The following is a 13,561-nucleotide window of genomic DNA, read 5'->3' on the forward strand; positions in this document are numbered from 1 at the left end:
CTCGGCGGCTCCTCGGACGACACACCGCCCTGGAGTCAGAAAATGACAATGCTCGGCTAAAAATAAATAAATAAATATATATATATCTGGTGTCTCAGACGTCGGGCGGTCCTGTCATGCCCGCTGCATCCTCCTGCCCAGCGCCTGCGCTACTTCACTGTAGCTGACGTCACACTCAGCATGGCGGTCAAGGTGACTCCGTCGATATTTCTTATCAGATTTTCGTTTTAAAGGCAGCAAATCGCCCGTCGGATACGGAGGGCAGCATGTCTGTGCGGACGCGTGGGGTGAACGCTATTTTCTCCAATGCAGCGGAGTCCCCCGCCCTTGTATTGCTGCAGCTTTACACAGGCGCATCTCTGCCGGCCTCGCAGAGACAACTGTCATTTATTTCCTCTGTTGCATTTGTTTACGAGACAGGTTTGGCTTGAAGAGGTTTCATTTACGCTGATTTTAAAATGCATGGCGTTGTTTACATCCGTCCATGGTCGATTGTTAAGAAAATCACAGCTAAACAGTGAGAGCATGAACTTCATTTTCATTTGAGTAACAAACAGACTGAAGACAGTATTATTAATGATAGCCACCATTGTGATAATCTGACTGAGTTTTCTTCTGGCTGTAGGTGCAAGCAACCCAAAGAGCCGATCCCAATGGCTTGAAGACTATTTTTCTAAAGGTAAGATTTTTTATTCACAGTAACCAAAACATTTCGAGCTTTAACCGACATGGCAACCACACATATAGCCTCCATACAGAAACTGTGTGTTACAAGTGTATTAACGTGTAGTCATTACGTGTCCCTGTGGTGTCCTTTGGGATAAATAGTTCAGTAAAGGTCACACAAATGCTATGACTAATTTTGGATCTGCTTCAACAGTGAATCCCCCCTTTGCTCTCACTTCATGTGTTTTCTGATCTTCAGCATGTCATTGCATTTCTCATCCCACGCTTCCTGCCACCTTTCAAAGAAACAAGTCCCTGTCGTTCGTGTGTCGGCTTGTTTACCCTAACAAGTCTTGTTTGGAGTCGTAAGTTGTTCCTGAAAGTAGGGACTGTGTTTGTGGTACAAGTTGCCTTATGATCCTCTTGACTCCACAATATGAGGGCTGCTTAATTTGCAATGCATAGTCAGGTGGAAGAGTTAATTGCTGGAAGCTTATTCTGACTGCCTGTATAATTTGATTAAGAACTACTTGAAGCCCACTGTGAGGGTAAATGGATACACAATCATGTGATGGAGTAATGTGGCAATAAATTGCTTGGAATTAATATTTTCACTTAATTCAGCAGAGTGCATTGAATTGTAGCCCTGAAAACACTTGGCGTGAAGGTCTCCTCCCACACTCTTTCTCTGTTTATCTGCTGCTCTCTCTATCTGAGCTTGGCTCAGACCCATGAGCGTGGCCTTTCTGTTGCCAGTTCATGTGGCGCTAGTGTTTCCAGAGCTATCTCGGTTCCAACTTGAAACCCAACCCAGGCTCTATAAATGACTTTACGTGTTAAAGCCCGAATGAGGTCTCATACTAAGGACAGCTCTATATTGGCTGTGCATGTTGCTGCTTCACTCAAGTTAATAGAGTCTCCACACAGCACTCGTTATTGATTAAGTTATTGTCCCTGCGTGTTTTCATTTCAGCAATGAGAATTTGGTTTGGGCACCTTAGTTGTTTATGCATTTAAATCACTAGATCGGCCAGAAAAAGAGAGAATATTTCACATCTGCTTACTATAATCATAAATAATGAATGAGTAAACTTCCAGAAAATGTAGTATATTACCATATATAGTATATTATTGTATTTAAAGTTTTTATTCAATTGTTGGTAGTTGTGGCTTGTGATTTGAAGGTCCCAGTTCAACCCCCCCTTGACCGTTAAGATCACATTCGGGTGGAGAAACCTAAAGAGCAACACTTGCTCACCCCTGACCCCCAAATGCTCCTCTGGAGTCAGCAAACGGCAGAAAGCAGCTTCCAGGTTTTTATCTGTGTAACTGTGTACTTCCCTGACAAAATAAAGGTAAAACAGTGCAGTTATATACCGTTCCCGTCACCTACTCATGCCATATATTACAGGACAGTGTATGGCACAAAATGCAGCATCTATATTTGATGTTATGTTGTGGATACATTTCTTTATGTTAGTAAGATAGTATTATGGCCGTCTTGAGTGCAGGGAAATGTAACAAATGAAGTCAACAATTTGAAAGAGACTGATACTTTTCAATGCATTTTTTGTGATGGGATGCAGTAGAGCATTGTATACATTTAAAATACTGTGTAGCGCCTGTATGTGGCATAAAAACTGGACACAAACAAATGATTGTTTCATAAAAATGAGATTCCAATCAAAAGACTTGCAGTAAAAACCGACTAGTTGATTTATCATATATCGGATGAAAAATCATCCGATATATGATCAATCAACTTTTCTCACTCTCAGGAGTACTCCGTACACACAATGGATTTGTAATATAAACCCACATATGAGACATCTATGTTGTCTCTGTCTCATTTGCAGTATGCCAGTGCGGTGGAGGATGGAGAGCAATACATGACCCCAAGAGACTTTGTCCAGAGTTACCTGGGTCTACATGCACAGCCTCAGTACAATCCCAAAACTGTGGAGCTGATAGCTGGAGTGGCTGACACCACTAAAGATGGGTGAGTGGCTACACGGATGTTGCCATGGAAGTCCTCTTCCCAGTGTTGGCTGTAATAAATTGATTTAGTCGAAAGTAGCCTCTTTGGATTTCTTCGTACAGTGACCATTATATTTATTGTAATCCCTTTTGGTAAACAACATGATTTATCCATTATCTTGACATTTCCCCAGCAGTTGCAACAGTTTTGTCGTTGGAGGCAACCACTGCTATCTAAATCTAAATAAAAGTAAACATCATGGTTGGTTTCCTTTGCAGATTACATGCTGTCAGCATGATACTACTGCACATGAATGGGCATTATCTCACAAGACCAAAGCAGTGCAATGTTGTTTTAGCTAAGGATTATGTTGTGTTAATGTACTTACATTATGCCATTATAGGTTATGTTGATTCCTCACAAATGAATGCATGTATTCAAATGATCATACATCATTAAACTTTAAGGCCTACACCTACATCGGATTGATTTAATATACAGTGAGATAAGAGAAGCAAAAATGTATCTGAAGTCCCTGATTCTAGCTCCACGTGTATTCACCTATAATGAGAGTGCAGTTAGACTTCCACTGTGTCTCACGAACAGCTGAAAATATGAAAAAAGAAGTTCTGAACCCATCGAGGACTTCTGATCCATGTTGGCTAGTTGAAGATCATTGTAGTCTAATGTTAATAATAGTACTTGTAGTTTAGAATGAACTTTGAAGCAAGTCATCACAAGAAAGTCTTCTGATGGAAAATGTTTTAACTTGAACTTGAACTCCTTTTGCAGATGAAGAGCTTGTGAAATGATTGAAAGATTCAGAACATCTGTCTAATGTACTTTGTTTATTTTGTAAAATTGTTTATTCAAATGCTATTTTGAAGGTCAAGAAGGAAATTTAAAGCTTGGTTGAAACATCACTTCAGGATCTCATTACTGCATTTGCTTTCTATCCTTTTGTCAGTCTGTATTTTTATCTGTGTAAATGTTTTTTTACCAGTATTTCTTGGGGGGTAATTTTGCCAAATATATTGTTTTCAGATATCAATCTTTCTTTCTTATCCAAACAGACTGATCTCTTTCCAGGAGTTTCTGGCCTTTGAATCCGTTCTATGCGCCCCGGATGCCTTGTTCATAGTTGCCTTTCAGCTGTTTGACAAGACAGGCACAGGAAACGTCTCATTTGGTATGTATATGGTATGTGTGGGGGTGTCACGCTTAAACAAAGGGGACTAAGCATCATGTTATGTACATAGAGTAGTTTAAACTACTGATTTGACGAAAGATTTCAGATAATACAAAAGTATTGTAGGTGTTTTTTGTTGTAGTTAAAACATAAAACAATGGTGGTGGAAAAGTCCTAAAAATTACTGCTATAGGGGGTTTCAAGGCACGTTTGAGTGCATCATTAAATGTTGTGGGCTCGCAAGTGCTATCCTTACTAAAGCATGTGTTGCCGATAAATGTAGCAGCAGCCATGTCTTCTTTATGTATTACATATGCTAGCAGCAAGTCTCATCCCAGGGCAAGATAGCAGGCGAGCTTCGAGAACATCACATTAGAACCAGCTCGTTCTGACAAGCAGAACAAAATGCATCCAGCATGTCGTAAACCAAGAGATACACATTCTGACAAAGAAGCTGCAGCTTCTGTACTCTGTGCAATGGGCCTCCATAAAGCCGACTGAAATTGAGGGCTGTGCTTATACAGACAATTTCCCGGATGAACTCAAAACCCTCGAAATGTAAAAGAAGTGAGTGAGACTGTCAAGCAGCCTATTCAGCTTTGCAGTCCAAATGGAGTCTTTCCTCTACTTTAACGAGGTTCTCTACAAATGGAATGAGGACGTGAGATGGATGTTACAATTGCATCCTGCATGTTTTTCCCTCTGTCTCCTGTTATTGCCCACTCGTGTCTCTCACTCTTGCAGAGAATGTACGTGACATTTTCAGCCAGACCACAGCGCATCACCACATCCCCTTCAACTGGGACTGTGAGTTCATCAGGCTACATTTCGGCCACGAAAGAAGCAAAAATCTCAGTTACACTGAGTTCACCCAGTTCCTCCAGGTATGTATTTTATTTTGGATGTGTCCGACCAAGTGAGATAAAGGAGAACTGAGTGGCTGAACATCTTACTGGATGAAAGTGAGGATAGGGACTTTAAAAAAAAACTTTTGTATTGCTTACAACTTTATCTCTTAGTACGGTGGAAATGAATTGATCTCAGCAGCTCACAAGAGGAGCGACAGATAAACAGTGTTGTATGTAGATGCACCATGAGAAAACCTATATACAGCACACTGAATGTATTTTTCAGTTCTTTTTCCAACATCTTCGAAAGTGCGCGTCAATACATTACACCACTCATAATGACCACCTTCATCCCTTGGTGAGGCCTTTTTATCCTGCCGAGGTACAAATGGAAATGACGCGATGTACACTAGATGCCATATATAATGGGCAATAGAAAATATACTGAATTGAATTGAATATAGGATCTTTCAAGATAATGGAGTAGAGGTGTGAAGTTGCATCTTAAGTGTTTTCAGCTGCTTTGGTGGTTTGCGGTAGCCCATTTTGCAATTAAGACACTTAATGTTGTTTTTTTGCTTTATTGGCTATTGCCTGTATCTCCCTGTATCACCCTGAGACCCCTGTGCTGTTGAATCATCATCAGCCGCAGCAACAGCAGCATTATGGTCAGGGAGGAACCTGATGTGGAGTCGAGGGCTGTGGTCTCAGGCAGAAGCTGGGTGGTCTGAGAGTTAGACAGCCTGCGCTGCAGTGTGGGATCCCTCAGAGCACTTTGTGGTGTACCAAACCGGACTCGGGCTTCCCTCCGCTACACCAAAGACTCTTGTGTGCACAGGATTTAAATTACATCTATAATTATTATTGTCTTGTTTTTCTGTCATGTCCAAGCACATTTCATTTCTTGTAACTGAGCACTACTGAAAATACTAAACAGTACACATCTATGTGTAGATTTGATTGTTTGTTTTTCAAACAGTCTTGGCTTCCACCTTGTGGTTGTTGCAGCATCTGGCAGACAAGGTAGAGAGCGCGTGTAAGCTTGAAACATACACTGTCTGTGAGGCGACAAAGTATCAGCATGAGTGTTCAACAATATAATCAGCAAACATTGTGAGAAATACTCTCCAGCAACAATCCACTGATTCACTTATCAGGGCCAGAGTGTAAAGATGGAGTCACAGCTGAATAATGCAGTGACGTTGCTCTGTGATCCTCTGGTTATATGTGATGAGCTCTGACAGCAGACATCGCCTCCCCCTGCATCCCCATCTGATTGCGCGGTTGTCATACTTAATTATCTTCTTGCCGACACACCTGCCGGCCGCCTCACCACGAGGCTTGACTCCGACATCAGACTTCCTGGGACATGGTTTCCATTAGTCTCCAGAGAGACGGTGGTGATTACAAAAAACAATGTCTGACAATGTCACATGTGATGACTTTCACGTCCTTCCAACACTGACATTATTACACTTTCATCCTGTAATGTTCTATTTCTCTGTGCCCTTGTAATGTGATGATCCTCATCACAGGAGCACCTTCTTTGCCTCTTTTGCCAGCGAACAGCTTGACCTCCTCTCTCTCTGTGTGTGTTGCTGCAGGAGCTGCAGTTGGAGCATGCCCGCCAGGCATTTGCACAAAAAGACAAGAACAAAAGTGGCACCATCGCTGCCTTGGACTTCAGCGACATCATGGCCACCATCAGACACCACATGCTGACTCCATTTGTAGAGGAGAACCTAGTTTCTGTAAGTTTAAGACTAATACCAGTTGGTAAAGATTTTGCAGTTGCTGTAATTAATATGACAGAACTTTCTATATAGTTCCAGCCCATAGTTCAGCTGTTTTGTGCACAACTTTACTATTTTGCTTCAAGTGTATAACATCGTTTTCGGCCACAGCAGGCAGTTGTTTTCCGCTGAAAAGCTAAAGCCATTGCTCAGCATGAGGACAGACACAGTTCGCGACTGGCTGAAGATCATAGTGGACATTTAACAGCTAAAAAGAAAGATATTTCCTTGAGGAGTTGGTGGAGACCAAAAACAGAGCGAAAAGAGGGCTCGATATTAGGATTGTATTCATCAGGTGTCCAGAAAGACGACGCTGCTCTGTAACTGCTGGATGTACAATGTCCATTTCGTGTTCACAGCTTGTTTTAACTGTCCCCAAGTGGCCACAAAGTATGTAATGCATATTTACAAGAAAGTAAAAGGTTATGTCAAGTACATTTTATTGATAAAGCCCAATATCACAAATCACAAATACACCTCCAGGGCTTTTATGAGGATCGATTCAGTCAGCTAACTCGGACATCCAAATTAGTAGTTTATATATTCAAATACTGCAGATGAGATCCACGACGAAGCCTTCTCATACAGAAGCAATGGCAGACTTTGTATCTTTCTCCAGGCTGCAGGAGGCAACACCTCCCACATGGTGAGCTTCTCCTACTTCAATGCCTTCAACGCCCTCCTCAACAACATGGAGCTGGTCCGCAAGATTTACAGCACCCTCGCTGGCACTCACAAAGACACACTTCTTACCAAAGGTACAGCTAAGACACGTCCTACATCCCTGCAATGAGTCATGTGTCATATGTGATATGAAATGTGGCTGTGCGATGATGTCTTAACTTTCTTGACAGAGTGGTGTGAGAGAACACAGGGAACATTTACTGTAGCACTAAATTACTAAGGTAAATGAACATTTTTAACCTGGCAATCAGATCACCTCCTCCATGTAGACCTGTGTAACTTGTCGTGGCACCGTCAGTGACATCTCCTCCGTACTGTGTTTCCCATTAAGATGCAAACTGTAAACTCTTGTTCCTCTACCTTCTCCCCATGGTTTTCGTCTTCAAGAAAAGCTTTTGGGCAAATAGTATTTGCAAATAAATCTTATTTGTATTGCCAAACATATTAGATTGAGTATAAAGCAGCATTCAAATGTCATCTGTCAGTCACAGAAACGTGTATCATTGCAGTATTTGAGAACAGAGAAGCAGGCTTGTAATCAAATGTTGCAATCCTTGGACCTGACAGGAAGGTCTTTGTGGGGGAAGTGAATACCTAACTCGTTTCCCTACTTTAACAGCTACCATTAGAAAGACCACCTGATGCTAATGGAGCCTCTCAGCAGGCAACAGTAAATGACTGAATATAAGTCCATATAAAAGAGTGATGCAAGGCGCTGCTGAGACAATGCACGCTCAGTTACTGTACCGCAGGCTGAAGAACAGAACAGAAATATTTCCTTGGTAATGTCTTTAATTATCCTGTTTGGCAGCAAGCATCTACAATAACCAGACCGCCCTCAGCCCAAAACACGTCCGTATAGAACGATAGATATAGTTCCCAACATGCGCCTGTTGCTGGTACTCTCCGACAGTCATACGTCTTTTTGGGAGTCATTGGCAAACAACCTATTCTGCCTTTTAGGTACGAGGACATGTTGACAGAAACACCAAGGAACAGTATTTGCAAATACTATTTGATAATAGCCCCTGTAGAAAATACCTGACATGGCTAACCCCCCATTTTTCTAAAGTCCTGTTGCCATCCATTCATTTCTTCTTCTCTTCATTGCATTGTAGAGGACTTTATTCATGCTGCAATTAAGTTTGGTCAAATCACACCGATGGAGATTGATATCCTGTACCAGCTCGTTGGTCTCCACTCTCAAACTGGGTAAGGGGGCTGTATTTGTGTGCAAAAATATAAGGTAACTTTACAGGTTGATTTAGCTTCACTTCGACCAACTTTCAAAGCATAAATGTTGGTCTTTGTTCAAAGACTTTAAAGCTGTCCTTAACTCGACCTCTACTGAGCGACAAGGAACCACAAACAGATTTTTAAAACGGACATGTTTCAAAAGATTTACACATCTTCAGTCATAATCACTTAAATCAGTTCTAGTATACTCAAAAATAGATTTTCACTATTTTTGCAATCACCCTGGTAGGTACTGCAGCTGTTCCTCATATTCAACACATGCATACAAAACCTTGTTTTTTATTCCATCACCATGAATGGAATAAATATGTTGCAGGTCTGTTTATTGGCTCTAAAAATAGAGTTATTGCCCATTCAGTTCAACAACAGTGTCTCCAGTGGCTGATTTACAAGACAAACATAAAACATGGATGCAGACTTTATGAAGCGTCATGTCCGTGGGGAATGTTTGTGTCTCGAACATTTAGTTACAAAACACCTTTATTTACTTGTTGAGCCACGGGCACTCATCTAGATTTGTTTGTCTGTTGTGTAAATAAGCTTAAATTAAAGTTGCAGTAACTTCAAGTTATATGCCAGTAAAAGGTCTGTGGAAAATCTTACATCACTGACTGCTCACAGGAGATGCAGGGCGCGCTGCTTGTTCCCGGCCTAACTCCTTCCCTGCTGATGTGTGTTAAGGCGGCTGAACCATGCAGACATTGAGAGGATAGCCCCATTGGAGGAAGGAGCCATGCCATACCACCTAGCAGAGGCCCAGAGACAGGTAGCCTGATTGACTCCTCTAATGCCCCTCACATCCTCCTGCCTTTTATCAAAGCCTTTCTCCCTTTTCACTCTGCTTCCTTCTCAGAAAGGAGCTGAAAAGAGAGAATGTTCACTCGCTGAATTACCAGAGTGCCCATGTTTTTCTTCCCTTGTGAAGTGCATTACTTTATCTCCTAGATAAAAGTACACCAATTATAGTTATAGAAGAGGAATAGATTGTTGCGTTGCACGTCTCCATGAAAGGCTCTTCCCACCTTTTATTCAGTATAGCTGCACATACACATGAGCTGCAATCACACATCTGAGAAGCTAATAAGAGGCTTTTATCAGTGTGGGGCTGGAGGAGTTTTAGGAGCCTTTATAAATGTCTGCTAATGGCAGGAGGGGAGTGGGAGTCAAGGTGGATTTGGGAGGGCAAAATAGTTCCTGCCTACACCGGATAAGACGGCTCTATATCAGGCCGTGGTCAGAGCTTTCAGGCCACTCATGCTCCTGGGACTCACGCTCAGAGGTCTGGAATTCGATTCCTTTGGGGGGGATGCTGCAATGCTCAGGCCTGCCCTTTAGTGGAAGTAGGCTAATTGTTTAAAACCTTTGATCAAGACCTCGATCTTGTTAGCATGCAACCCTTGGTGGAAGCATCTGGGAAGAGGAAAAGCCTGATCTGCTCTACTCCCTTGACATCTGGTCTGGGAGAAGTTACTCAGCGCCTCAACCTGCAGTGCTGCACACACACACACATACTTTAACAAAGTCTCACTCAAACTGTGTAATATTCATGTTGTAGATACTTATCTGTACAGGGAAAAGGGTTGTGGGGCTAATCTGTTCTTCTGCTCCACAGAGAAAACAAAGGGGCTCTACTTTCAACATCAAACACCAATCCAGAGATCAAGTAGATAAGAGAGAAATTATGCTTTGTCGTAAAAATAAAAGAAGACCTTTAGTTTAAGCCTCCCAGATGTACCATGTGTGGAAACTTGGCTAGAGGTTCACACAGTCATGTACTGTATCCGAGCTGGTCAGTCGATGACATTTAATACTGACTGATGATGAATTAGACGTTTGTGACATGTTCGCATTCCATCGCCCTCCTCCGTTGTTGAGTACTCCATAGCAATTTCTTTCCACAATGTATCTGGTTTTTCTTTAGTTTAATAGCCAGCCGATTCATGGTTAGTATTCTGCCCCCCCTTCCCCCCCTGTCTTTCTCCAGATTCATTGAACCACTGGTGTCTTTTTCTCCTCTACAGCCCACTCACGAAACGTCTCGGTCCGCCTGGCTCCAGGCTGCAGAGTCGGCCTACAGGTTTGGTCTGGGCTCAATCGCTGGAGGTGAGTGACATGTCTGCGGCGGAGCACCCGGCCCGCCCGAGGGGTAACCTTAGCCGGCCTGACTGGCGCGCTGAGGCCATTGTGCTGCATGGGAGAGGGTTTGTGATGTGAGGCTCCGGCATTGTGCTGCCGTGCCTCCAGTGGCTCCAGGCTGTCGTTGGAGTCGGAGCTTTGGAATGACACAAATCTTCCGTAACTGCACTCTCTGGAATTCTCCATCTAATTACACTGGAAGGAACTGATACAAGAAGTCTGACATAACTGGTCCTCAGATAGGAAAACACTATGATCCTGTGTGTGCGAGTGTGTGTGTGCGTGTGTGTGTGTGTGTGTTCCCAAACATGCAAGGATTTATCAATCCTCATTCACCAGCAGCCAACTCAGGCCGGGTCAAAAAGAGCTATTTATCATAAGTCTCATGGTGATGCTGTCGGTAATGAGCTGTTTCTCACCCTGCCTCTGTGCTGATGGAGCTGCTTGCATGTTTGAGATACGAGTCATTACAGCAGCCTTTGATGTCAGACGAGACAAGGCAAGTAAAGCTGAGAGCAGGAGTTTACTGCAACGCGCTGCCACACTAAACAGTTTCCCCAGTCACCGGACTTTCTCCTCTGAGCTTTATAACAGCTTGTTTAGAGTTTATACACAAACACACTTCTATTTATTTCTCTGTGACCATTAAAAGTACCCTCCCCAAACTGAGCTGAAGAATTATTGTCGTACAACCCTGTTGTGTAAGACAATAGCAAGTTAATTTGCAACAAGAGAACTGTCCAGGAGCTGAACACATAATCAAATCTATTAATCGATCAACAGATTCATTGATTCATGAATTTGATCGTTTTAGTCATTATTCAAGCAAAAACGTTCTCAGATGTGAGGATCTTCTGCTGTTGTTTGGCATATATGATGTAAATTGTTCATCTCTGGCCGTTGGACTTTCGGTCGGACAAAGCACGGAATTTAAAGATGCCACCTTAGAAAGTATAATCAGCATTTTCTTTACGATTATCTGACATTTAATCAGTCAGGAAAATAATTATTAGTTGTTGCCCTAATGTCTACAGTTGTAAATCCAGTTTTAAATACAGCCATACGACCTGATGTATTTGTATTAACATACTTTGTAACATGTTTTTGAGATACTCAGAAATTCTGCCCTTTCTTGAAAAACAGAGCAAAGATTTCGACCAGTAACAAATGTTTGTGTTTCGTAGCGACCGGCGCCACGGCTGTGTACCCCATCGACCTGGTGAAGACGCGCATGCAGAACCAGCGCTCCACAGGCTCCTTCGTAGGAGAACTGATGTATAAGAACAGCTTCGACTGTGCAAAGAAAGTCTTCCGTTACGAGGGCTTCTTCGGATTTTACAGAGGTAATCCTTTACAGATTTTATCGTGCGTAAAAAGGAAATCTGTTTGCAGGCCAACATATGGCTCTTGTGCAAAACAAACCCTCTGATGGGAAAGCATTAGGGTTTGTCAGTGTGCTAATATCAGCAGCATGCTTTGCTAATTGATACCAGAAACCTTTGCCCTCCCTGTTCAGCAGTGAATAAAGAAACACCCAGGGGTCGCGTTTGCATTATCTCAATACCTGGGAGAGCTCCCCGAGGAAAATGACCAGCAGAATTCATGTAGCAGCGGTGTCTGATCTGCCTCCGCCCTGGTGTGTGATAATGGTGCTGATGGCTTGTGATACACAACACTTCTACCCCCGGGCTGCTCATATGAAGGAAGTCAAGACTGCCATCTACTGCTACCTCCACCACTGCAGCTCTTTGTTGCTCTGATCTGCTTCCCTCTGCCTTCCTTCCTCCTCTCTTGCACGTGATAAGAGGGTGATTGACTCAGAGACAGACGCGCTCGGCTGTTTTCTGGCTGCATACCAGCAGCAGTCACTCAGCAGCTCCTTCAGAAGTTCATCTGGCTTGATGAAGGACAGGCGGTGAAACAGTATGGCGGTTATCGCCACCGTAGCACCCAGCCTCCCTCCGATCTTGTCCGTGGCCACACAGCTCTCTCTGTTCCCCACCAACAGTGGGATCAGGCCTCAACAATGCTGATCCCATGCGCACCAGCAGTGTCATATTTTTGGAGTTTTGTTCACTTTGAATAGGACCTTTGTGCCGTAGCGCATCAGATGTATCAGGCACATCTGTAAATGTTTATGGGTTTGTTTTACGCACAAGAGAACCCCGCAGCTCGCATTGTTCTCGCTGTCAGTAGATGTATCTATTCAGCAAAGGAGAGAAAAACTTGCATTCATTTGGAGCCAGGCTTTGTCTTTCTCCCAGTCAGGTATTCTAATGGTATCTATGAATAATATTTTGCAGGTCTGCTCCCGCAGCTCATTGGCGTTGCCCCGGAGAAAGCAATCAAACTCATGGCAAGTCGTTCCCTTGTGTAGCTCGGAGTGTTCAAAAAGTTGCTTCAAATGACTCCCTGAGAATGAAAAACATGCATAAGATGCAGGAGAAGCGCACTCTTCGCAATCAAGATGTGACGGCAACCACAAGTTAACATTAATGCCCTGCTATCAAGAGTGGGATTGTGTTTCATCTGCTTTTTATTCTTGAAGTCTTCTTTTTCTCATTTCTTTTCAGATGAATGATTTTGTCAGGGACAAGTTCACCACAGAAGATAATACCATCGCTCTGACAGCAGAGGTTATTTCTGGAGGATGTGTAAGCATATCTTAAATTCAGTCAGTAGATCAACTAAAAAACAAGTAAAGGAACATTTCAAATATATACAAAGTACACATGATTTCAAGTGATTAATGTGCATAAATATTGGAAATAATCTGTCTAATATTGTTGCATTTAATTGCTACTGCTCATGTAACTCCTATAGTTGTATATCCGACTTGCTTGTCGATGTGTAGTATGTATAAACAGTGCAGTTCAACAGTAAGTTCAGGAGAAGTCAAACTGTATGGAAGCTCTTTAAATACTGCATATTGGATGTTTAACATTATGACATACATGTTTAAGCACCTTCAGGCCTATATAGCTGTTTGATATAAGGCAAAATCTAATGA

The 13,561-nt window shown here is 42.6% G+C and overlaps 1 protein-coding gene across 3 annotated transcripts in view; it reads left to right on the top strand.

Moving 5' to 3' along the window:
• Positions 1 to 13,561, top strand: part of LOC130200912 (electrogenic aspartate/glutamate antiporter SLC25A12, mitochondrial-like) — an 18,484-nt gene continuing 4,923 nt past the window's right edge. The window contains exons 1-13 of one of the 3 annotated variants that reach the window (XM_056425495.1): positions 1 to 192; positions 626 to 679; positions 2,523 to 2,665; positions 3,718 to 3,833; positions 4,578 to 4,717; positions 6,286 to 6,432; positions 7,094 to 7,232; positions 8,277 to 8,370; positions 9,097 to 9,181; positions 10,437 to 10,518; positions 11,736 to 11,894; positions 12,855 to 12,907; positions 13,125 to 13,205. In XM_056425495.1, coding sequence (XP_056281470.1) covers positions 181 to 192; positions 626 to 679; positions 2,523 to 2,665; positions 3,718 to 3,833; positions 4,578 to 4,717; positions 6,286 to 6,432; positions 7,094 to 7,232; positions 8,277 to 8,370; positions 9,097 to 9,181; positions 10,437 to 10,518; positions 11,736 to 11,894; positions 12,855 to 12,907; positions 13,125 to 13,205 — 1,305 coding nt within the window. In that variant the 5' untranslated portion in view covers positions 1 to 180. Of the gene's footprint in view, positions 193 to 216; positions 518 to 625; positions 680 to 2,522; positions 2,666 to 3,717; positions 3,834 to 4,577; positions 4,718 to 6,285; positions 6,433 to 7,093; positions 7,233 to 8,276; positions 8,371 to 9,096; positions 9,182 to 10,436; positions 10,519 to 11,735; positions 11,895 to 12,854; positions 12,908 to 13,124; positions 13,206 to 13,561 lie in introns of those variants that run through there. The other 2 variants (XM_056425488.1, XM_056425503.1) reach the window with 2 other exon arrangements.

Source organism: Pseudoliparis swirei, chromosome 2 (genome assembly GCF_029220125.1).
Source record: "Pseudoliparis swirei isolate HS2019 ecotype Mariana Trench chromosome 2, NWPU_hadal_v1, whole genome shotgun sequence".
In the NCBI taxonomy this organism is placed as follows: Eukaryota; Metazoa; Chordata; class Actinopteri; order Perciformes; family Liparidae; genus Pseudoliparis; species Pseudoliparis swirei.